The sequence below is a fragment of the Penicillium mononematosum genome (assembly GCF_028829835.1).
Source record: "Penicillium mononematosum strain IBT 11891 chromosome Unknown utg000002l:1.0-8112719.0:1.0-8118358.0, whole genome shotgun sequence".
Lineage (NCBI taxonomy): Eukaryota > Fungi > Ascomycota > Eurotiomycetes > Eurotiales > Aspergillaceae > Penicillium > Penicillium mononematosum.
Window position 1 is genome coordinate 4,294,469 of NW_026643272.1, and position 21,073 is coordinate 4,315,541.

The window sequence follows — 21,073 nt, forward strand, 5'->3', positions numbered from 1 at the left end:
CGCTAACCACGGGGAGAAGGATCTGGGGTTGACTGCATTGCACAAGCCACAGTAGATACATCCCGAGAGGCGACGGCGACGGCGATGGTGGCCGATAGAAACTCATACCGTCATGGCAGACCGCTCTGTGCGATGGTTATTTTGGAGTCATAGGAGTCATACTTCAAAGTCCTGTGGTCCAGGCCATGGCTTTCGGCGTTGAGACGTAATATGCATGGATTTCTTTCTTAGGGCTTGGATTTGGATGGACCAGGTACCGGAGCCTGGCGTTGATCTTATTGCACAACCACAACGAGCAATTATCGTCGCCCAGTGATAACCCAGTAAAATTTAAGGAGGACCCAGCGGCAATATCTTCTGCCCACCCGACCATCTTAGGAGGTCGAAATGTATGCATTCTGATTGGTCCCCACCGCCGCCATCAATGGATGCATGTGCATCATCCTCGGCTGGTTAAACGCCGTTATTTGCTGAATCCCTGCTCCCAGACCAAGTTGTTCCGATTTTACAGCCGAACCTGTCGTCATTCTGGAGTTCAAAGAAACAACTTCCATTTTTGTACTTTTCCCACAGGCAATACATTCCGATATCAATTCGGGTTGATGCAAGCCGAAAACAGAATTGAGAGGTGGAATCTGTGAATTTGTGAAGGGGTCGTTGATCGACGAGATTATGTCAGCTCCCCGCGATTCTGGTTCTGGGGCTAGACTATGAAATTTTGAGAACTATATAGATTTGGTGAAGTCATTGTGCGTCATTCCTGTCGTCCGTGGCTGATGGATTCCTAAATTTTTGAGAAAAATAAACTCATTTCTACAAGATTCAAGACTGATTCACAGATGATTGACGAAATAGTAAAGTTAAGGTAGCTGGCCGCAACCGTCAAAATAGCATAAAAGAACCCAAGAACTGGACTCATCAACTTCCCCTTGTAAACTACTCAAAAAGCAATGAGTTATTTTTGATTCTAGAACTCCTATTTGTTCCCGCTATTCGCCTGCTCGGTCATAGAGTCCCTCGTTCCGAATCAAGTTCGTGTCCATTTGAACCGTTCGGGTCAAGTCGGACTGCGCCTTCAGGCATTTGCAACCCACAGCCCTTCATCCCATCACCAACCGCGTGTTCGCTTCAGCTCGGCGTTCAGCCCCGACATCACCCGTGGAACTGTGGAGAAACACTACCGAAACTGCACGAGAACCTCCTTCATACCAAGACCGATCGTAACCATGGCCTCTGCCGGAAAGGATTATATACCCCTCGGCCGCTCCGATTCTCCTGGTCCTCTGGCTTCAGATTTCTCTCAACAACAAGTCGCGAAACAACGCAACAATAACTATCACTCTACTTCGCTCAGAAATATGGTTGCCACATCTGTGAATCGCACTGCGCTGCACCCTGGTGGTGTCCAGTATGTTGCCTTCCTACCTCACTGTCCTTACCTTCTCGTCGCTAACTATCTTTACTTAGGCCTGGCAAGGGTCACACCGAGCTTGAGGAGGAGCTTCACGAGACTGCTCACATTGACTATGACCGTGTTTCCATTGTAAGACCTCGACACCCTTACGCTTGACATTTGACTACAATGTCTGTGGTGTTTTGCTATCTTGATTCATTAACTAACATGACTTAGATTGCCAACCCCTCTGTTCCTGCCCTTTACGAAGATGCTCTTGTCTACGAGACTGGTACTGCTGTCACCTCCAGCGGTGCTTTGAGCGCATACTCCGGTGCTAAGACTGGTCGTTCCCCCTCCGACAAGCGTATTGTCCAGGAGGCTTCCTCAGAAGGCGATGTCTGGTGGGGACCCGTAAATAAGCCCATGACACTTGATGTGAGTCACTTTTTCTTGCTCTTCTATGCGCGATTTTGCTGGATATTCCATTGTCGATGTTGGAGCACACCCTTGCAGATGGGCCCGATGAGAGATCCACTTGGGATCCCTTGCATATGCATCGGGAGGTCAAGCTTTTCGGCGGAACTTCGTGCAACCTTTTGGAATGCCGTTTCTGCCGGATAATACCTCATCACCTTTCATCTTGACAATATTTCCTTTTGCCCGTTTTTTGATCTCCTTTGCCCCCCAATTTGCCCCTCGGCTTTCAGTTGCGGCTCCACAATTCCCCGCCCTTGGTCCGAGGCCATCACGTGCATGACGTCAATCATAAGGCTGGTGACTAACATATTCCCCACAGGTCTGGCGTATCAACCGTGAGCGTGCTGTCGACTACCTGAACACCCGTAACCGCATCTATGTCGTCGATGGTTACGCCGGCTGGGATGAGCGCTACCGCATCAGCGTTCGCGTTGTCTGCGCTCGCGCCTACCACGCTCTCTTCATGCGCAACATGCTGATCCGCCCCAAGCGTGAGGAACTCGACCACTTCCACCCCGACTATGTCATCTACAACGCTGGCTCTTTCCCCGCCAACCGCTTCACTGAGGGTATGACCTCCGCCACCTCCGTTGCCATCAACTTCGCCGACAAGGAGATGGTCATCCTTGGTACCGAGTATGCTGGTGAGATGAAGAAGGGTGTCTTCACCGTTCTCTACTACGAGATGCCTGTCAAGCACAACGTCCTGACTCTTCACTCCTCTGCCAACGAGGGTGAGAACGGTGATGTCACCGTCTTCTTCGGTCTGTCCGGTACGGGCAAGACCACCTTGTCCGCTGACCCCAAGCGCAAGCTGATTGGTGACGACGAGCACTGCTGGACCGACACCGGTGTCTTCAACATTGAGGGTGGTTGCTACGCCAAGTGCATTGGTCTCTCCGCCGAGAAGGAGCCCGATATTTTCAACGCCATCCGCTTCGGCTCCGTCCTCGAGAACACCGTTTTCGACCCCATCTCCCGTGTTGTTGACTACGACGATGCCACCCTTACCGAGAACACCCGTTGCGCCTACCCCATTGAGTACATTGACAATGCCAAGATCCCCTGCCTCAGCGACAACCACCCCAGCAACATCATTCTGCTCACCTGTGATGCCCGCGGTGTCCTGCCCCCCATCTCCAAGCTCACCCCCGAGCAAACCATGTTCCACTTCATCTCCGGTTACACCTCTAAGATGGCTGGTACCGAGGACGGTGTCACTGAGCCCCAGGCTACCTTCTCTTCTTGCTTCGCTCAGCCCTTCTTGGCTCTTCACCCCATGCGCTACGCCCACATGTTGGCCGAGAAGATCAAGCAGCACAAGGTCAACGCCTGGCTCCTGAACACCGGCTGGGTTGGCGCCGGCGCTACCACTGGCGGCAAGCGTTGCCCTCTCAAGTACACCCGTGCTATCCTGGACTCCATCCACAACGGCGAGCTCGCCAAGGCCGAGTACGAGACCTACGCTACCTTCAACCTGCCCGTCCCCACCTCCTGCCCCGGTGTCCCCAGCGAGCTCCTCAACCCCGAGAAGAGCTGGACCGCCTCCACCTCCTTCAAGGATGAGGTCACCAAGCTTGCTGTCCTCTTCAACGAGAACTTCAAGAAGTACTCTGACGAGGCTACCCCCGATGTCCTCGCTGCTGCCCCCCAGGTTTAGAGGGTTCGAGCGATGGTTAAAAATTTCTTTTTCTCCTTGTTTCTTGTTCTCCCAAACAGGATGAATAAGTCATTTGCATGGCGTGCTGCATTTTTTTGGTGATGATCGTTGGATCCTCTCGCCAACGTCTGCCGCTTGTATCGGGACAAGCGATGGATATCTTATTGATTTCCCCCCGATTTGGGTTGTGCTTTTTTTGATCTTTCGCCATCTATCTTGACTGGCTGAACGGAGTTATGCAGTGATATTAATGAAGAATTTCTTACATGATAGTGAATGCAATTATACCTTATTTCAAAATTACCTTATTCTTGTAATCTAATAGTTGCTCTTTGTAACGGTCTTGTTAACAATCCTAGCCCGGGAATGTCTGTTCTCTGTTAGAGACCATCACTAATGGCTAGGATACGGCTGGAGATCCTGTGTCATGAACAGCTTTCACTAGCCATGAGGCTAATACTCCTTTGAAGTTTATCTGGTGATTGGACTCTATACTACGTGGTGATGTATCTCGAGTGGAGGGAGACCTTCGTCAAGAATACATTTTGTGCTGTTCAAGTTACCATCAATAGGCAAATTGTTAGGTTAGAAATTGATTGAATCATGCTGATGATAAGTGACATGAAGATGGAAAGCTAGTGGCTGAAGCGTTGACAGGACATCACGAGGTTAGATATGAAAGTGCGTGATATAAGTCGTCACAGCTAATTCTTTATATCCAGGTAGCTACAGCACCAATAAAGGGTAAGAAAATCAGATATCTAGGGAATAACTAAGAGTCTATCTTGGAGACTAGTAATAAACTACTAAGAATGCTATAAGGAGTTTAGGTTGAGGTTTTAATGAGAAGCGAGGCTCAAGTGAAGAAGGCCATAGGAAACTCACGATCCCACTAACAAGACTAGGTGAATATGTTTCACTGGGTAAAAATGCATCATGCAAAATAGATACAAAACATACCACAAAGAAACGCAAGTGAATGACTTCATCTTCTGATTACTTCTCATTCACAAAGGCTACTTTGTTGACAAAACGAAGTGTTTTATACGCAGACCTCCAAGTCTCCTATTTTCATTCCTATATATAATTTACTTTTCAAGGGTAATATAAATGACGTTCGTGAGCAATATATAATTATCATCTGGCATCCTATTTACTATGTCATGGACCATTTTTACCTTACTGTCGCTAGCTTGTCCAGTTATTACGGGGTACACTTCCCTCTATTACCCTTAACGGTGCCTTTCCAAGGTTATTCCCATTGACTTCCTGGACACCTCATTGGTCTTTCCGGTCCAGCAGAGGAGGAAAGAGCCCAGCTACAATGAGGAGGATCCCTCTTTTATGACTAGCTGAATGAGCCCGGTAGATATCGCAGGCTAAACGAGAAGTTTCGAACAAGAGGTTCTCTATCAACATTGAAAGGCCTAATCAGAATTGAAGGCTGACAATATACAGATACTTCGAGCATTATCAAGGCTGATAAACCACGGATGTGTGGTTTATGCGAAAGGTCTCAAAGCAAAAATACACGCATAGCCATAAGTCAATCCATGGAGGCATACATAAAGATCGGTCTTAGATAAGATCACATGGCTCACTTGGGCAGTTGCCAAACAAACGCGTTTAGGTTTGCTTGTCGATGTTGTTGTCGCGATCCTCGATCATATTAACTCTCCTCCTTCTCATTTCTATTTACACAGATGACCTTTGTTCCTTCTTCCTTGCAACTCCAAGCGCATCATCCACGATGGACTCAGCAAGAGAACAACCATCTCCTAGGTAATGACTTCCCTTTGTCTCCTTCCCTCATTCAAGCGCTGATGAGATCATCTACATGGAAAGCCCGATGAAGGCCGTTGTGGGCAAAAACAAGATCATCGTTTACGTCCATCCCAGTGCTCTGATGCAAGGCACGTCTGCCTTAACCGCGAGGGTAACTGGGCCATGGAGTAACATCGGACAACAAACATTGGACTGGACAGACTTCGACGAAGAGACCATAGAGTGTGTCCTGAAATTTTGTTATGGTCGGCAATATGACCTCCCATGGCAGTCGCCTCCCACCAAGGACGAATCAACGATAGTGGAGCGAGCAGGATCACATGCCGAACACAGTGAGTCTACCTGAATTTGAAAAGCTCAATTGTCAGCCTACTGATTGCTTCTCTAGATGCCGAGTCTGGTTCCGAACTTGCTAGTTGGAGCTACACGGGTGATGCCATCGTGCTACATGCGAAGGTCTACTTATTCGCTCATCGTTATCTTGTTGATGCTCTCCAACAATACGCCTTGGCTCAAATGAAGAATTGTTTTGGGCCTTTCCTCGAGGAGTACAGTACTTCACCCGCGCAACAATTGTCTGTTTAGCAGATGCGATTCAGATCATCTATAGCAACACCCCCTCCTCCTCACCGGAAAGTAACATGGATCCTGCCCGCAAGGAGTTATGCGATTTCGTTGCCGATTCCCACCAAAGGTTCAGTCGTCATTTTGTTCAGTTCCATGAAGAGACTGGGGACTTTATGGTTGATCTAGCTTGCAACCTCGCGGCTCGGATTACTGTGCTTCAGTCCTCTAATGCTTACCTGGCAACGGAATGCCAGCGGAGAAACGCTGAACTCATTGGGTTGGTGGAACGGTTCTGGAACCAAGGACCCCGGGATTCTTTCTTTTCTATTCCTTATCAGCAGGGTCGTGACTAGTCGGTATGCACCTTGTTACCTGGGGGGTCTTACACAATTTCTATCATTTGGTCAATTTACTTGCTTAACCACACTTTAGGCGTAAAACATAAACCAACAGCCTCTGCTGTCGTTAAGTTACCGTCGCAGAATTTCTAAATCGGCAGTTGAGAATAGCAACGCCTGGATAGGTAGCTATGTAGATACATAGTGGAGTGTGAGAATGAAGATTGAATTGTTGGAGAAATTAGAAGCTGAGCCTATGAGGTCTAACGGTAATTCATGTCTCTAACTCGGGCCTAAGCATGGCTGCAATTTCTACATTCTAGCTCAATGTTGACTCTGGGAATGTGTACGCAGTGTTATTTATGGCCCTACATATCACTAAATTGAGAGGGACCTTCGTGTAACCGATAGGATATTCCTTAACCCATCAGTTGCTGTCCAGTGGGCCTGATGCACATTATATGATGGCGAATTGCACCATTTCGGCGAATCACGCCCGCACGCTGCTTAACATGCTCGACATGTCCCTAGATATTCCATCCGACGTTTACTGCGCCATCCGTACCGGTCCGTCATCCTTTAGCGTATGACACTGGTATAAACCGGGGTCGATAATATGTCGAATCACAAGGAAGCGGGTTTAAAGAAGAGTAAACAATAGGGGGTAGATGAAAAGGGGATATGAGAAGTGAGCTAAAGGAAAGTGAGAGTGTTAAGGGAGATTGGTGAAAGAGAGTGTATGGCAGTAGGTCTACACCACCGAGAGATCACTAAACCGAATATACCAAGGCCGTATAAACAACAATCTGTTGTTACATACTACCTATATAGGTATGAGTCGAATGGAAAGAGGACTGGGTAATGGAGGCGGTATCCCGATTAGGCCGGTTGTCATGGTAGTCCCTGAAAACCTTCGTACCCGCTCCTACAACCCGTCCCCGGCTCCTCAATACAATATCCCCTGTCCAGGAAAGCCACACATAATTCCCGAACTCCTATGCCGGCGGGCCAGTGGGTCCAAATCGAGGTTTGAGGCTGGTGGAGCTCCCGACTTGCCAAAAACCCTTTCCGCGGAGGGAACTAGGAGTGAAGATGCGCTTTGGGTTTGATTGATAGATTGCGCGTGGGAGCTCTTCAAGGTCGAGCTAGGAACGGAGTGGATTCCGCGGGAGATGCTTTAGACAACATTCGGCACTTGGACTTTCATAATTGGCTGGGGTGCAGTGGTAATAGGAAGACGACGTTTATCATCGACGGCGGTTTCCGAGATCAATCTGAGTTCCTTTTTCTCGGAGAAGATGCAAATAACTCAATAGGTTATTGGACATCGGAGCATCGGAGAGGTCCGTGGCTATGCGCATGAGTCGTTCGGTTGGGATTTCGTCTTCGCCGTACTTTGAAGTCCAGGAGTTGGTTTACACCGGCGGCCTCGGACTCTAAGAGAGATGACGATTCAAACATGGACTCCGCGGACCCTAATACATTACCGAACGGTGATATCCGATGCTGAATCTCTCTTGGGCACTGTTCGTAGTTTACTCTCGCATCGCTTTGCTAAACTTCCCGCGCTGCCAATTCAAACACCGAACCCATCAATGATCCCGTCTAGTCCCCGTGGCATATCCAGGACAACTAGTCAGGTGGTTGAATCCCCGAAGGACCATATGACGATATTATCCGGAGAACAGACCTCCGCAGACTCTGACCGACTTGCCCGGTCCTCTTGAAACGACGTTGGAAGTTGACGACTTATATCCGTAATCGTCACAAATGACCAATACCATAGAGAAGATGCAGCACCAGACACGGGGTGAGAATCCACTCTAGAAGCTTACCTGAGATAATTATTGCCGGTCATCGGCGGAAACAAGCCAGAAGCAAGCCCAAACCGGAGGAATTTGCGTGGACTAGCTCTGGCAACCCAACAATAGTAGCGGGAGCCGCAGCTCCACACAAGGGACAGGGGATCCTTTAGAATCTCAATGGATGGGATTGGTCGGTGATCAGGGGATGGTGCAAAAGGGGGCCCACCGGCGTCAGCGAAATGATGCTCGGCCGATTGGACTGCCGTCCGAGTATGCTCGGATCATGGCCCGAGGGAAAGCGGGAGGAAATTACCGTGGAATAGCCGATTAGACTTATCCACCCCGCCGAGATGTTAGTCACGTCTTATTGGGTTCTAGCCACTGTGACTGTGGCAGAGGTCCCAACAATTAGATCATAGTCCGATATACGGCTAATCCGTGCGTTTGCATCGTATATTCGACGTAGAACTGATTCTGTTGGGAGATTGTGCCGGGGATAGATTGAGGCCTGTGCTCTTGAACGGGATATTTATCGGACATTTATTGCAGCATGTGTAGGTACGTAGTATTTTGGTCATTGAGATATGGATATGCCTAGAGAGGTTGTATATGGGCCGGGTACTTGGGTACTTGGGTATATCAGGATGAACGGGATCCCGACAAGTTCTCGTGGGGAATCCCAAAAGGGTTTAGTGCTGGTGGGGATTCCGAGTTTAGCTCGTGGCACTAAGATATCTGCCGCGTTGTAGTTGAAAGGGGACGGAGTGGCAGTCGACAGTCTCTTCTATATTAGACAGTATTAGCAAGTGTTAGACACGGCTCTGGGATATCAAGATATTATAACCCCCTGACCTGGGCATGTGCATATTGTAAATGACAAGTCCGTGGAATGCAGGATCGTCGAGCTATTCCCCGCATTTTGACAAGCTCCATAGCGTGCAGGCGTGTCCACGATTGTGCATTGACAATCGAAATGATGTAAATATCATTGGTCCAACACGTCAGTCCTTGGTGGAGGCCTTTGGCGACCTTCGCTCCATACTGAAATGCCAGGTACTATTCCCGTGTCCCATATTGTCTCCATCTCCATACTGGGCGGGGAACTCACGGCTAGCCTTCGGTTGACGGTCGGTTGAAGGGGAATAATCTCCGGGTTCGGAATGAGATCACGGTTCTATAGATTTGAGATTTCAATATATTAGACAAGCTCAGGCCCCCGTTGTCCCGGTTTGACCCTGTGTAGTTGTAGTTGTACCAGAGTACCAGAGTAGTACTCCTTGAATCTACACACATAACACCCCGCACCTTCTCTGTCTTGTGACTTCTTGTGTCTCCTCTCATATTTTCTCTCTCTTTGATTTCTTTTCTCTGTTCTTCAACCTGTTTAACACCTGCTATCCTGAATCTTTCCCAAGGTTCATATTAACGCAACTACGTCATCGGTGAGTACCCATGGTCCCAGACATCGACAGTCCCCGTGGCTTCTAAACCCGAGAGATCCTGCTAATCTTCTGAAAAGGTTTCTAGTCAGTGCTAGTTTCTTGACTTTCTGCGCGTATACGTCGTGCATCGTATTAACCTGCATTAGGATCTCAATACTTCACCATGGCATCCACTATCAAGGACAGCACCAGCAATGCTGCTGTCTCTGCACAGAACGCGACCAAGTCCGCCATTGAGAATCCTACCGATTTCCTGCACCACCCGTACACTCGCGCCGCCCTGCCCTTCATCAACGGCGGACTGGCCGGTATGACCGCCACGGCCGTGATCCAACCCGTCGACATGGTCAAGGTGCGCCTGCAGCTTGCTGGCGAAGGAGCCCGCACCGGTCCTCGCCCATCCGCTCTCGGAATCACTCGCGATATCGTCGCCTCCGGCAAGGTCCTCGATCTCTACACCGGCTTGTCCGCCGGCATCCTCCGCCAAGCCGTCTACACCACCGCCCGCCTGGGGTTCTTCGAGACATTCATCAAGACACTCAATTCCCGCGCTGAATCCGCAGGTCGAAAAGTAACCTTCGCCGAGCGTGCTGCGGCCGGACTGTCTGCCGGCGGAATCGCGGCCATGATTGGAAACCCAGCCGACTTGGCCCTCGTGCGCATGCAGTCCGACGGTCTCAAGGCCCCCGAGGCTCGCGCTAACTACCGATCCGTCTTTGATGCTCTCGCTCGCATCACCCGCGCCGAGGGCCTCGGTGCCCTGTGGGCTGGTGCTACGCCTACGGTTGTGCGTGCCATGGCCCTCAACATGGGTCAGTTGACTTTCTTCGCTGAGGCCAAGCAGCAGCTTAAGCAGCACACTTCTCTCTCCACTCAGAACCAGACTTTCGCTGCTTCCGGCATTGCCGGGTTCTTTGCTAGTTTCTTGTCTTTGCCTTTCGATTTCATCAAGACCCGTCTTCAGAAGCAACAGAAGGACCCTAAGACTGGCTCGCTTCCTTACAAGGGCTTGTTGGATTGTGCGCGCAAGGTTGCCAAGGAAGAGGGTTGGTTGCGCTTCTACCGTGGCTTCGGAACTTACTACGTTCGGATCGCTCCTCATGCGTTAGTTCCCCCCACTATTTTACCCCGGTTTTTTTCCCCACTGACTCGATCTGCAGAATGGTCACCCTCATCGTGGCTGATTATCTCAACCTCCTCACCAAGTAAACTTGCTTGACCGAGTTTTGAGAGCCTGGATTTTCGAATTTCATTCTTTTACATTGCTCTCCGATTACACATCGCATTGACCCATTGCTCAGTTACGCGATTTAATATTCTCGCCACGTCGCAAAGTCTATTGATAGACACCGTCTGCTATTTTTAACATCCATGGGAAGTGCAGCGCCCGGGGGAATACAGACTATCCACCCCGAGACACCTTATGCTCCGTTTGGTCTGTGTGCATCGCACAAGCCCACCGTCCCTACAACGAGAAATTACACATGGTAGATCTGGTGCCTGGGCATTCGGAAAACATGATACCGGTGAAGGGCCATTCCGACTTGCAATTTCCTTTCCTTTCCCTGGGAAGAGAGATGAAATATGTCGGGGAGAGGATACGCGGTTGGCCGGTCTTTTCCGCGGAAAGCCAGCGACAACAGAACACAACTCATTGTCTTTGTCAAGTCCTTGCTCATTGCCTTCTTTTCTTTTCTTTTTCTTTTGTGTTTTCGGCAAGCGAATACCCCCTTGTCTGGCTCCGGTTCTTTGCCTCTGTCATACTTTACGTCATGGTCTTGGCTAGGTACGTTTGAGGTAGAGTGGATAGATAGCTTACTTGCCTATCTCTTTCTTTCGTTTTTCTTCAATAGTAAAACAGTCTAATATCTCTCTGGTTTATGTAGGCTTGTATTATTAAGGACTATGGATAATGATCTTCTTAGTAAAGGGATAAAGGACTCTTCTCATCATTGCGGCAACCCCTCTGTGTTGGATAATCGTTTTCGGACATGTTGCATAGCTGCAATGACGTGTAACTCGGAGTTCCAGAGGAGATGACGAAGGTCTCTTGGGCCTAGATAGACTTGTGAGTATGGGCTTGTAGTGACCTGCAGCATTGAACTCATTACCAACGTTATTGACATCAGCCTTCCCGGCAATGGTCACTTTCTTTTTGGAAAGCGGCGTTACTCTTAGTATTTTCGTTACCAGTGGAATAACTGCTATGTAGACATAGCCAGCCCATTATTTATGTGAACGTATTCCATTCCAATGGCGAAGCAGAAGGCCTACAGAATAGAAACAACAAATAAGGAAAGACATCTCATCGTGAAAGTGAAACTATCCACTATTGAAACAGACTTCGTAAAAATAGAGGCCCAAAGTGCACTGGCAATACAAGCCAGATGAGAATCACAAAGGGGGGCACCATTAAAAAAATAAAAGACAGTCCACGATCAAGGGTATGCCCCGATACCGGCGCACTTGCATATCCACCACAGAGCAAGAAGACGCCTCGCAAAAAAAAAAAAGAAGAAAAAGATCTCATTCCATCCAATTCCCTTCGAGTTCATATTAGTTCTGATTAGATCTTATCATCGCCAACACGCTTGGACTCAACGGCACCAGGCGGCAGGACATCCTCGAGCGTCTCGCCAGTGCCCTCAAGCTCCTCCTCGACGGGGACAGAGTCCTTAATCTTGAAGAAGACGACAGGAATAGCGACGATGATCGAGCCGCACAACAGACCGAAGTTCGAGGCGTATTCGTTCATGAACGGGATCTTTCGTGAATCCAATGACCACATGACCGCTGCGCCGGCGGATTGCAGACCTTTGTAGAATCCGGCCAAGTTGGCGAGTTTGCGGCCGGAGTTGCCGAGGGCGCCCATGATCCTAGAAGAATATTGTTAGTCGTGAGGTATGGCAGAGAACAACGAGGGAAAGTTACCAGTAGACAATACCCTGCCAAACAGCATCGTACATGCCGTAGAAGAAGTAGAGGAACATAGGACCAACGTAGCCCTTGGTACTCCAATCCCAGCCCTTGAAATCCGTGGTCTTGGGGTCGACATCCTCACGCGTGTACCTTACCTGCCAAGCATACCCACTACCCCAGATAACGACAGTGAGGATGAAAAGGATGACCAAGGCCGCCTTAGCACGGACGGAGCGACGAACACGTTCCATATCAAGAATAGGGCCCATGATAACAGCTGCCACGATCTGAGCAAACCAGTACAGGAATCCATTGAGGGCCTTGGTGCGGGTGTTGAAGTAAGCGCCGTTAATGGCGTTCTGCTGGTACGTGTAGAACCAGTTGGAGGACCAGAACATGGGGAAGAGGAGGATGATCCACGGTTCCGCGCGGATTGTATCCCACAGACCGACGATCTCGGATTTCCACGAGGGGTTCTTCATCAGGATCACGCGCGAGCCGTCGCGACGCACGACTTTCTCTGCATCGCAGAGACACAGGCAAGACAGGCGCCTATGAACATGAGTACGATGAAGGCGATGTAGGTGCCGTCGCCGACGGTTTTGTTCTCCTTGACATTGATGTTTTGGCCCAGGGGGATCTTTCAATTGAGATATTAGTTGTTGTTGATGGAAGCCAATTGGGAATATAGGGCTAGGAAAGGAACCGGGCTGGTCTTACCAAGCTACCAATACAAGCGCCGACGTTGAAAATAGCCCAGAACCAGGCGAAATAGCGGCCCTTCTGTTGCTCGATCGGGTAGGACATCATGATGGTTCCTTGGGCGGCCCAGAGAAGACCTGCGCACACACCGAGCAAGGCGCCGGCGAAAATGTTGAAACCGGGGACATATGCATGTTCGGAGACCAAGAGACTAATGGAGTAAATGCAGTAACCGATTCCGCCGAATGAGAGGGAAAGACGCACGCCGAGACGGTTGACGAATGTTCCGGCGAAGAAACCCACCACGGCGAATGTACTGTACAGCGCGATGTTCTGTTGTTGTTAGAATGTACGACCGAATCGGAGTTTCGGAGTATGAGATGGTGAGAGTGGGGGCAGATAAGAGGAAAACAAAAGTCCCGTGCGAATCGTACCATTTTATCAGCCAAGCTGTGGTCGGCCTTGCCGCCACCGCCCAATCCGCTCAGGGCGTTGAACATGCCTGGGCAGAGGAAGCAGACGAAGGCGACCATGCCCAGCTGGATGCGCGGAGAGGCATACCAGCTCGTTGAGAACTTGCCGATCTTACTGGACTTGTACATCCATCCTGCGGGTCGGGGGATGTCTTCAGGTTCGGCGGAATATTGGGGAGGAGCCTTCCGTTCATCCATTATGAATGAAGGCGGGAGACCGCAGAAGAATAGACGATAAAAGGTGTGGGAATATTAAGAGGTGTGTGGAGAAGAGGGAAGATTAGAAAGGAGACATTGAGATCTTAAAAGCAAAAAAATAAAAGATAGCAAACTTGTACGATGTACCCCCAGAGTAGGCAAGACCAAGTCCAGATTACAAGAGATCAATAGTCAAAATAGTGTATGTTGCAGGGTAGCATTGGGTTTGGTCACGGGCTGAAGCTAGCTTTATGTGGCTGGCCTTAAGAAAGGGACCAGGCTTCGATAGTTATCAGGGCTAGCCATTGGTAAATACAATTAGGGGCTCGTACTTTGCGGGGGTGATAGGGGCGCTATGATAGTAGTGTTACACCCTGATGGCACTGTTTCTCTTAGGCCGGTAGACCTTGTCGCGTGAGACTGGGATGAGATGTAGTATTTGTAGGTCATCAAGGTTACTATGGGGCTTTTTCGGCTAATAGAGTTAAGAGATCTTTTAGAGTCACATCCCGAAAATATTAAAACAAGGAAAACCATTGGGGTTAGGGAAAAGACTATCGTATAAGCGATTATTGGAACGAGGGACGCTAAACTTGAAGCAGCCATATCATACTAGTAGTACGTTTGATTGGTTGATGGATTGATTGGCCCGGGTCCCACAGGCCAATCCGCTGGCTCAACTGCGGGGAAGTGACCAAAAGGGGACTAGCGTGTTCCTTTTTGTTCGGAATTTTAGATTTTAGATAATTGACATCTGTGGTCACCGCATTTAGATCTATAAGATATCTATAAATCTGATGATCTGAGACTCTATCCTACGTAGCACAGATGCAGTAATCTTTGGATCTAGGGAATTTCTTAGAATAAATCTCCGAACATCTACTTGAACCGTTTCATTCTCGGCTTGATGGAAGGGAACTTCATTTAAAAACGCTAGAACGGTATCATGCATATCAATCACTCTCTTGGCTTTCTCCTTCCTCATCCTCGGACCCACTCTCGAATTTGGGTTCGATATCACTGTCACTGTCTTCAGTGTCTTCGCTGCCGTCCTCACTGTCGTCTTTATCCTGCCCTATCTCAGTCTGCACATCTGCAGGTTCCTGCTGAGAACCCGCAGCCTCGTTCTGCCCTTCCTCACTATCCACATCATCATCTTCCACGTTCCCATTCTCCTCTTCATTCTGCTCTTCTTCGTTGTCAGGCTCATCAATTTCCACCTCTTCGTTCGGCTCTTCTTGGGTCTGCCCTTGTTCAATCTCGGCCATTTCATTCTCCACTTCGTTGACCGGCTCCTCAATCTCCGCTTCCCCATTCTCCGCTTCTTCGTTCTCCGCTTCGCTCTCTTCTTCATTGCCCGGTTCCTCAATATCCACCTCTTCGTTCTCTTCTTGTTCATTCTCTCCCTCTTCACTCTCCCCTTCCACATCCTCCGCACCCTCATGCTCAACATCTTGACTCGCCGCATCGTCACCCGATTCATCATCGGATTGAGCGGCTGGAGCAGCCTGACTGAGCGGCTCCATTTTGATACGCTGTGAGGGAGGGTTGGCATCAACATCCATAGCATCATCATCGCTTTCCACGTCACTACCCAAGGTAATGCCGGTACTCCGATCCTTCTGCTTTCTCCCATCCCCTTCAAGGTGATCATCATCTTCTTCGCGCTCCTGGAGCTCTTGAGCTCGGCGAACACGTCGTAGTAGAACAGGATCTGGGCGCAAATCGTCCGCAGTCAGCGGAGTAGAACAAACGGGACATTTGACCACATGCACGCGACGCTGTCCCCGACGAGATGCTGGGGGTGCAATAGTCGTCGGGCTGCGGTTGATCATATCCATAATGGCCTCGCGCTCGAAGCTGTGCGGACATTTGGTGCTCGTCACTGGATCCTGGTAAGGTGTGAGAGTCAATGGGCATTTGAGGGAGATGCGCTCGCGCTCAATGGCAATGTCGTCGTCGGAGCCGGCGGGTGAGACGCCACGGTTCCGGTTGCGTGTACGTGCTGATGCCCCTGATCGCGCATTCCTATCTTCCATGTGCTCGAACCATGTAGATGAGTGGGGCAGTGGCGGGACGTCGTCGCCGGGGAACTTGGAGTCGTGTACCATCCGGTAGAAGCCAATGTAGGAGTTATTGCTGGCATATCTAGGGCATAGTTGTCAGTATCTTGGCCTTCGAGTATAACAGTCACATCCCATACCTCTCTGTCAAAGAAAGCTCGTTCCACTTCTGAACGCCCTCTGCCAACTTATCCTCCAGCTTGCGACTAGGCGGATTCTGTGCATTGCGCTCCCGCATCTCTCTCTCTTGCTCATCCTCATAATCAGCATCGGTAGGATCCTCAGTCTCATCAGCATCATCGCCATTATTGGCTCTCTGTCTTGCCCGCTGCTGACGAGTCTGTCTCACTCCTAAAGCAGCAGCAACAGTCTCACCCTCCTCCCTTTCAATTTGACTCATCGCATCAGTCAACCCCTGGAGCTTTATTTCTGAGTCGACAAGTAGTCGTGTCTTCTCCTCCATCCGCGCTGTAATAGCATCAACTCGAGCCTCTGCCTCAGCAAGCCGCTGGTACTCCTCATTGGCCTCGTCGTCATCGACATTCTCGTCGCCTTGACGCCGGCGCGCTTCCTTTAATTTCTCGTACCGGGTCCTGGCGTCACTAAGGCGCTCGTTTACTTCACCACCTGAGTGTGTGAGTTTCTCGGCGGCATGTTGGAGGTGCGTGCGGAGGTTACGGAGGTGGTGTGATGCGAGGAGGGCGGCGATTTGGCGCTGGCTTTCTGCTGTGAGGGGTGCCTCGGGTGGCTCGTATTCTGGCAGGGGTCTTGCTTCTGAGACTGAGGTGTGGGCAGCGCTTCGTCTGCGCGATTGTGCTGATTGTGGATGGGACTGAGATAGCGTTGAGGGCCGTCGGCTTGGTGTTGCCGACATTGTCGTTGAAGGAAAAACTCTGATTTTGGGGGATCCGGATTACCGGAGGCTTTATGCTTTGCGAGTACAGGGTTCCCAAGCGTTGACAAAGAAAGTCCAAGTAACAAAGCGCATCTCGAAATCCCGACGCGAGACGCGATCACGCTAGTCCCATTTGGGTTACATATATGAGCGATAAGCCTTATCAGTATGGAGTGGGCCTTGACATTGGAAGTATGTCGAGTACACTACTCCGTCGTTCATTTTAGCAAATACTCTCATGTTTATCTCTCCTGCATCGTCTATACCCGTGTTCTGCAGATTTTTGAGGCCCAAGGCTAACCATTACCGGGTACACCTTCCCCATGATCGTCACCCATCATGTCAAAATTCTATATCCTAGCTCCAGAACATCTTTTGCTTTCGTGCTATATCAACATTTTCATTTTGGAGATGTAATCATCGATCGTGATCCATGCCATGCAGGTGTCGTTGGAACTATTGTTTTTGATATTCAAGGATATGATTCTTTGAAATTGCGAATATAAATGGTGAGCGAGGAAGAGTGTAGAGATATGGCAATGAGAGATTCAAGTACATAGTATGCATGATAGCTTATACCTTGTAGAAGCAGTATGCATGGTAGAAGCCTAGCGATATCATCCGTTAGTAGTTAAAAAAAAAAAGCAATGAACACAAAGGGATTCTCACTAGCAGCCTCCTTCTCTTCCTCTGTCATATTTAAAGCACCAGTCGTGCGGTCTCTCACGCCCATCCTCTCACTTAGCGGGCCGAGCTCCGGATGATTCTTCTCATCCTCCCAGATATCCAAAAATGGCTTGCGGTATTGTAGTTCCAGGTTGTAATCTTCGGTCAGGCTGAGTGAAAGGTTAGTTATGTATGGTAAATGCGATGATCGCCGACACTTACGCTCGGAATGCCTCCCATGGGACAACGTATTCGGGGACTTCTTCCACTGCCTCCTTCATAAAGTAACTGTACTTCCACCCGAAAGGCGGCCGGAAGACACCATCCTCGGGGGTTGGACCAGGGAACTGAACGCGGTAGATATCGTTGCCCCATTGAGCCCGCTCATCTTCCTCGACTTCGCCATCCTCGGGGCCTTCCGGTTCAGCAGGTTTGGCAGCCTCGCGCGCCTTGCGCTCCTTGTGGAAGGTAGACACCCGGCTGGTAATGACGTCCGAGTTAGGACAAACGCCAAGGAAACGACCGCCTTTCTTCAAGCAACCCGCCACATTGCTGAGCATTTGACGCGTCTTCTCCTCAGTCTCAAAGGCATAATGAATGGCAAACATAGATGTAACGACGTCAAAGCCGCCACCGCCGTAGCGAGATGCCATGATAGATCCACCGGGGCCGGCATTGGCATCGATACCAACCCGCTGGACGATGTCGATGTCGCCAAGCCACTCGCCAAAGCAGTCTTTCGGGTAGAACTCGGCATGGAAAATCGGCTGGGGCGGTCGACGGCCACGTTGGCCGCGGCCCGAGCGCATCTGATCATACCGACCCCGAGCCTGCTCAATTGAGATATTGGCAGGGTCAAGACCGACATAAAGGTCAACCGCCTGAGGCGCCAGCTGCCACTTGCCAAGATCGCCACCCTTACCACAGCCCAGATCGAGCACAAGAAGCTTTTGATCGGCAGAGGGCGGCGGCCTTGGCTATCATCCGCCCAGTCCTTGCTATCCTCGAATCGCGCAACAAATGTCTCATCGGGAGAGAACTTCTGTATCAGAGAACTTTTCACCCAGTTGTTGAAGCTTCGTAGCCCCTTGATCTTGCTCTCTGTCTTCCGCCACTCACGGCCCCTCTCAGGAACCGCGTTGTAGTGTTGTCGGACCACGTCCGTGACGCCGCGCATCTGAGAGTTACGCATAGCCTCTTCCTGTTCTGCACGCTCACGCTCCTCCTGCTTGCGTCGTAGGGTTTCACGGTCTACGAGACCCTGTCGTGCTCCGCCACCCGGTCTCTTGCGTTGACGCGGTGCATCGGGGGAAGGAGAGCGGCGTGGTTGTAGTGGCGATCGAGAGCGTCGGTCTTCGCGTGGTGGAGCGCCGCCGGGACTGCGGGAGCGGTTGCGTCGCGAGAATACCGACGGCGGAGTTCGGCCTCGTTTCGGAGGGCTTGGTGTCTCTCTTGGAGCCTCTTGCGCTTGGATGCTGCGCTTGATAGTTGATTCGATCCATCTGCCGCACCGTCTCCTTCGATGCTTCTGGGTCTGCCGGCATCTGTTGGAGGGTTGCTGGTATTCGTGCGGACAGGTGAGCGGGGGTGGAGCGCCCAGTAGCTCCATGATGAGCTCCGCCTCCATTGGGATGATCCATGGCGACGTGGGTAGAGTTGTGGACTCGTCAAATAAGTGATTCGGGAGAACAATCGTCGCGAGGATCTGCGAGGAAAGAAGGGAAGGTGTATGTGTAAATTAGAATAATGTCCGAAGAAATGGAGATTTTTAAGTTGGTTTCATAGAAACAATGCCTCCGGAGTTGTGGAAGTCAGAGTTATATCAGAGCAATGGCCAGCTGGGGGTCCGAAGAAAGTCCAATGAGCTCCGGATCTCAGCCAATCAGAGCGATCCAATCCAACCCTAATTCCCATTTACCTGTCTACATTCTCTCGATCAATTCTTAACATTACGGTGTCTAGGTATGAATATGAGATGGATGTATTCTTATCATTGTGAAGTGTCATGTCTCACAATGGCAGTAAATCGAAACTATCTGAAAAAAACCAGCCGCTGAAAGATGCACTTTGACCCTCTTCATAAAACCCGCGCTCCCAATTAATGTAATATTGAACCAGAATGAAGACCAGAATGCAGGATCATTGAGGCAAGACAGCTTTCCGTTTTGGCGACTTGGCCGTCAAAACCTGTCTTACTTGTCGAATTTTCGCCCACCACTCGCGATCTGCTTTCTTTTTCGCATCCGCGTTTTCTTCTTCGCCTGCCGTCTCGGTTGGTGTCCCTACGTCCGTCCGCAATGTATCGGTGGAGGCCATACTGCGGACTCTCCGGCGGTGTTTAACCTTGACGGCCTCGGCGACGACGTGCCACCCAGCGCGTAGTTCCGCCAACTTCTCGTTGGGCCGGCCAGTGCCGCTTTGGGCTACCTTGTCAATCCAGGGACAATACTCCATGTGCTCACCAGCTACATCGAGGGAAGTGTAGACAGTCACGTCTCCATTTTCTTTGGGTTTGTACATCCATAATCCCAGGCGACGGAAACATGCGCCACACCCGGCTAACCCGGCAGCTCCGTCGGAGGCGGTATCCCAGCCGAGCAATGCCAGCGCCAATGCAACTCGATTAACATATTTAGGTGTTTCTGTTGAGTCTTGGTCGTCAGCGTTTGCAGGCTGGGTCTCTCCGTTGGTGGGTGCAGCAGCTTTCTCGGCCTCTTTGAACCATTCTTCGGGAAGGCCTTTGATAAGTACATCAAGGTCAAGCCCTTCTGGGGTTTGGATGATATCATCGGCTGGTAGTTTATCGCCCATCTTCGAGACGTTTGTATATCGCTCGTGAAGTCCCGATAGGGCAGCATCATAATTGGTCAAAGGGAGATGTTGGATAGTGGCTAATCTGATGTTAGTCATGGGACGAAAGATGCTCAATGTCACGTTCAGACTCACCATCGCAGCTCTTGTTTCGCCAGGGACAGTTTTCGCCATGAGCACTACTTAGCATTTTCGCATACTCATCCACCAGCCTCGCGCCTGTAAATATAGGTTAGCAATTCAGTTCGACCAGCAATAATAGTGTTGGATTACTTACGGACTTCCTTCCGCTCCTCCACCTTCTCAATGTCAAAACCATCGAGCTCGTCGATTTCATCGGGAAGCTTCACAACAACTGCACCGCCACACTCGCTCACACAGGTAACGCGCATAACATCCGTACATATCCAGCCACGTTTCGCCCATTGTACTTCGTTGATAGGAGACGGCTTTGACGTCCATCGGTCGACACGGCGGAAGGTCTCTAACCGCTCGAGGAAACGTTCACGGTCCCAAGGGACAAAGGTCGGGCGCTTATTCGAATTTGCGGAGGCTATTCGGTGTGCTGGTCGCGAGATCTTGTGGATCGAGTTACGTACCGCCGTGAGCTCTGAAGGGTCGGCACTGGCCAAGCGTACTTTCTTGATCGATAAGTTGGTGGAGAGACGGTCTTGCGCCGTGGTGGGCGTCGCAGGGGCTGGTTTGGGCGCGTTGTCGGAGGTAAGAGGCTTGGATATTGATTCCAGAACGCGGTGGAACTTCCGTTTCTTTGACTCCAGAGCGTAGGACATATTGGCGCGACTTTGGGAAGCAAGTCAAGTGGTGCGGATCAATACAATGCGGATGGTTGGAGCTGCGGCGATCATAACGCCCGAA

At 50.3% G+C, this 21,073-nt stretch overlaps 6 protein-coding genes across 6 annotated transcripts; 3 read left to right on the forward strand and 3 right to left on the reverse strand.

Annotated features, from left to right (window-relative positions):
• Positions 1–1,226: 1,226 nt before the first annotated feature.
• On the forward strand, positions 1,227–3,533 carry acuF (phosphoenolpyruvate carboxykinase PCK1; the record flags this gene model as incomplete). Its single annotated transcript, XM_057290197.1, has 4 exons — positions 1,227–1,408; positions 1,468–1,543; positions 1,631–1,831; positions 2,193–3,533. 4 exons carry the CDS (start codon positions 1,227–1,229, stop codon positions 3,531–3,533), a joined length of 1,800 nt encoding a protein of 599 aa, XP_057151399.1.
• Positions 3,534–5,370: 1,837 nt separating this feature from the next.
• Positions 5,371–6,238, forward strand: N7519_003420 (uncharacterized protein; the record flags this gene model as incomplete). Its single annotated transcript, XM_057290198.1, has 3 exons — positions 5,371–5,650; positions 5,707–5,893; positions 5,929–6,238. The coding sequence occupies 3 exons, from the start codon at positions 5,371–5,373 to the stop codon at positions 6,236–6,238; spliced, it is 777 nt and encodes a 258-aa protein (XP_057151400.1).
• Positions 6,239–9,633: 3,395 nt separating this feature from the next.
• On the forward strand, positions 9,634–10,679 carry N7519_003421 (putative mitochondrial dicarboxylate carrier protein; the record flags this gene model as incomplete). The annotated part of the gene is made up of 2 exons (XM_057290199.1): positions 9,634–10,574; positions 10,631–10,679. 2 exons carry the CDS (start codon positions 9,634–9,636, stop codon positions 10,677–10,679), a joined length of 990 nt encoding a protein of 329 aa, XP_057151401.1.
• Positions 10,680–12,036: 1,357 nt separating this feature from the next.
• On the reverse strand, positions 12,037–13,762 carry N7519_003422 (DUF895 domain membrane protein; the record flags this gene model as incomplete). Its single annotated transcript, XM_057290200.1, has 5 exons — positions 12,037–12,346; positions 12,402–12,907; positions 12,958–13,029; positions 13,110–13,424; positions 13,526–13,762. 5 exons carry the CDS (start codon positions 13,760–13,762, stop codon positions 12,037–12,039), a joined length of 1,440 nt encoding a protein of 479 aa, XP_057151402.1.
• A 953-nt stretch (positions 13,763–14,715) lies between these two features.
• Positions 14,716–16,699, reverse strand: N7519_003423 (SUMO ligase MMS21; the record flags this gene model as incomplete). The annotated part of the gene is made up of 2 exons (XM_057290201.1): positions 14,716–15,910; positions 15,966–16,699. The coding sequence occupies 2 exons, from the start codon at positions 16,697–16,699 to the stop codon at positions 14,716–14,718; spliced, it is 1,929 nt and encodes a 642-aa protein (XP_057151403.1).
• A 594-nt stretch (positions 16,700–17,293) lies between these two features.
• On the reverse strand, positions 17,294–20,988 carry N7519_003424 (uncharacterized protein; the record flags this gene model as incomplete). Its single annotated transcript, XM_057290202.1, has 7 exons — positions 17,294–17,328; positions 17,390–17,556; positions 17,609–18,267; positions 18,309–19,091; positions 19,583–20,277; positions 20,333–20,416; positions 20,475–20,988. The coding sequence occupies 7 exons, from the start codon at positions 20,986–20,988 to the stop codon at positions 17,294–17,296; spliced, it is 2,937 nt and encodes a 978-aa protein (XP_057151404.1).
• Positions 20,989–21,073: the final 85 nt, after the last annotated feature.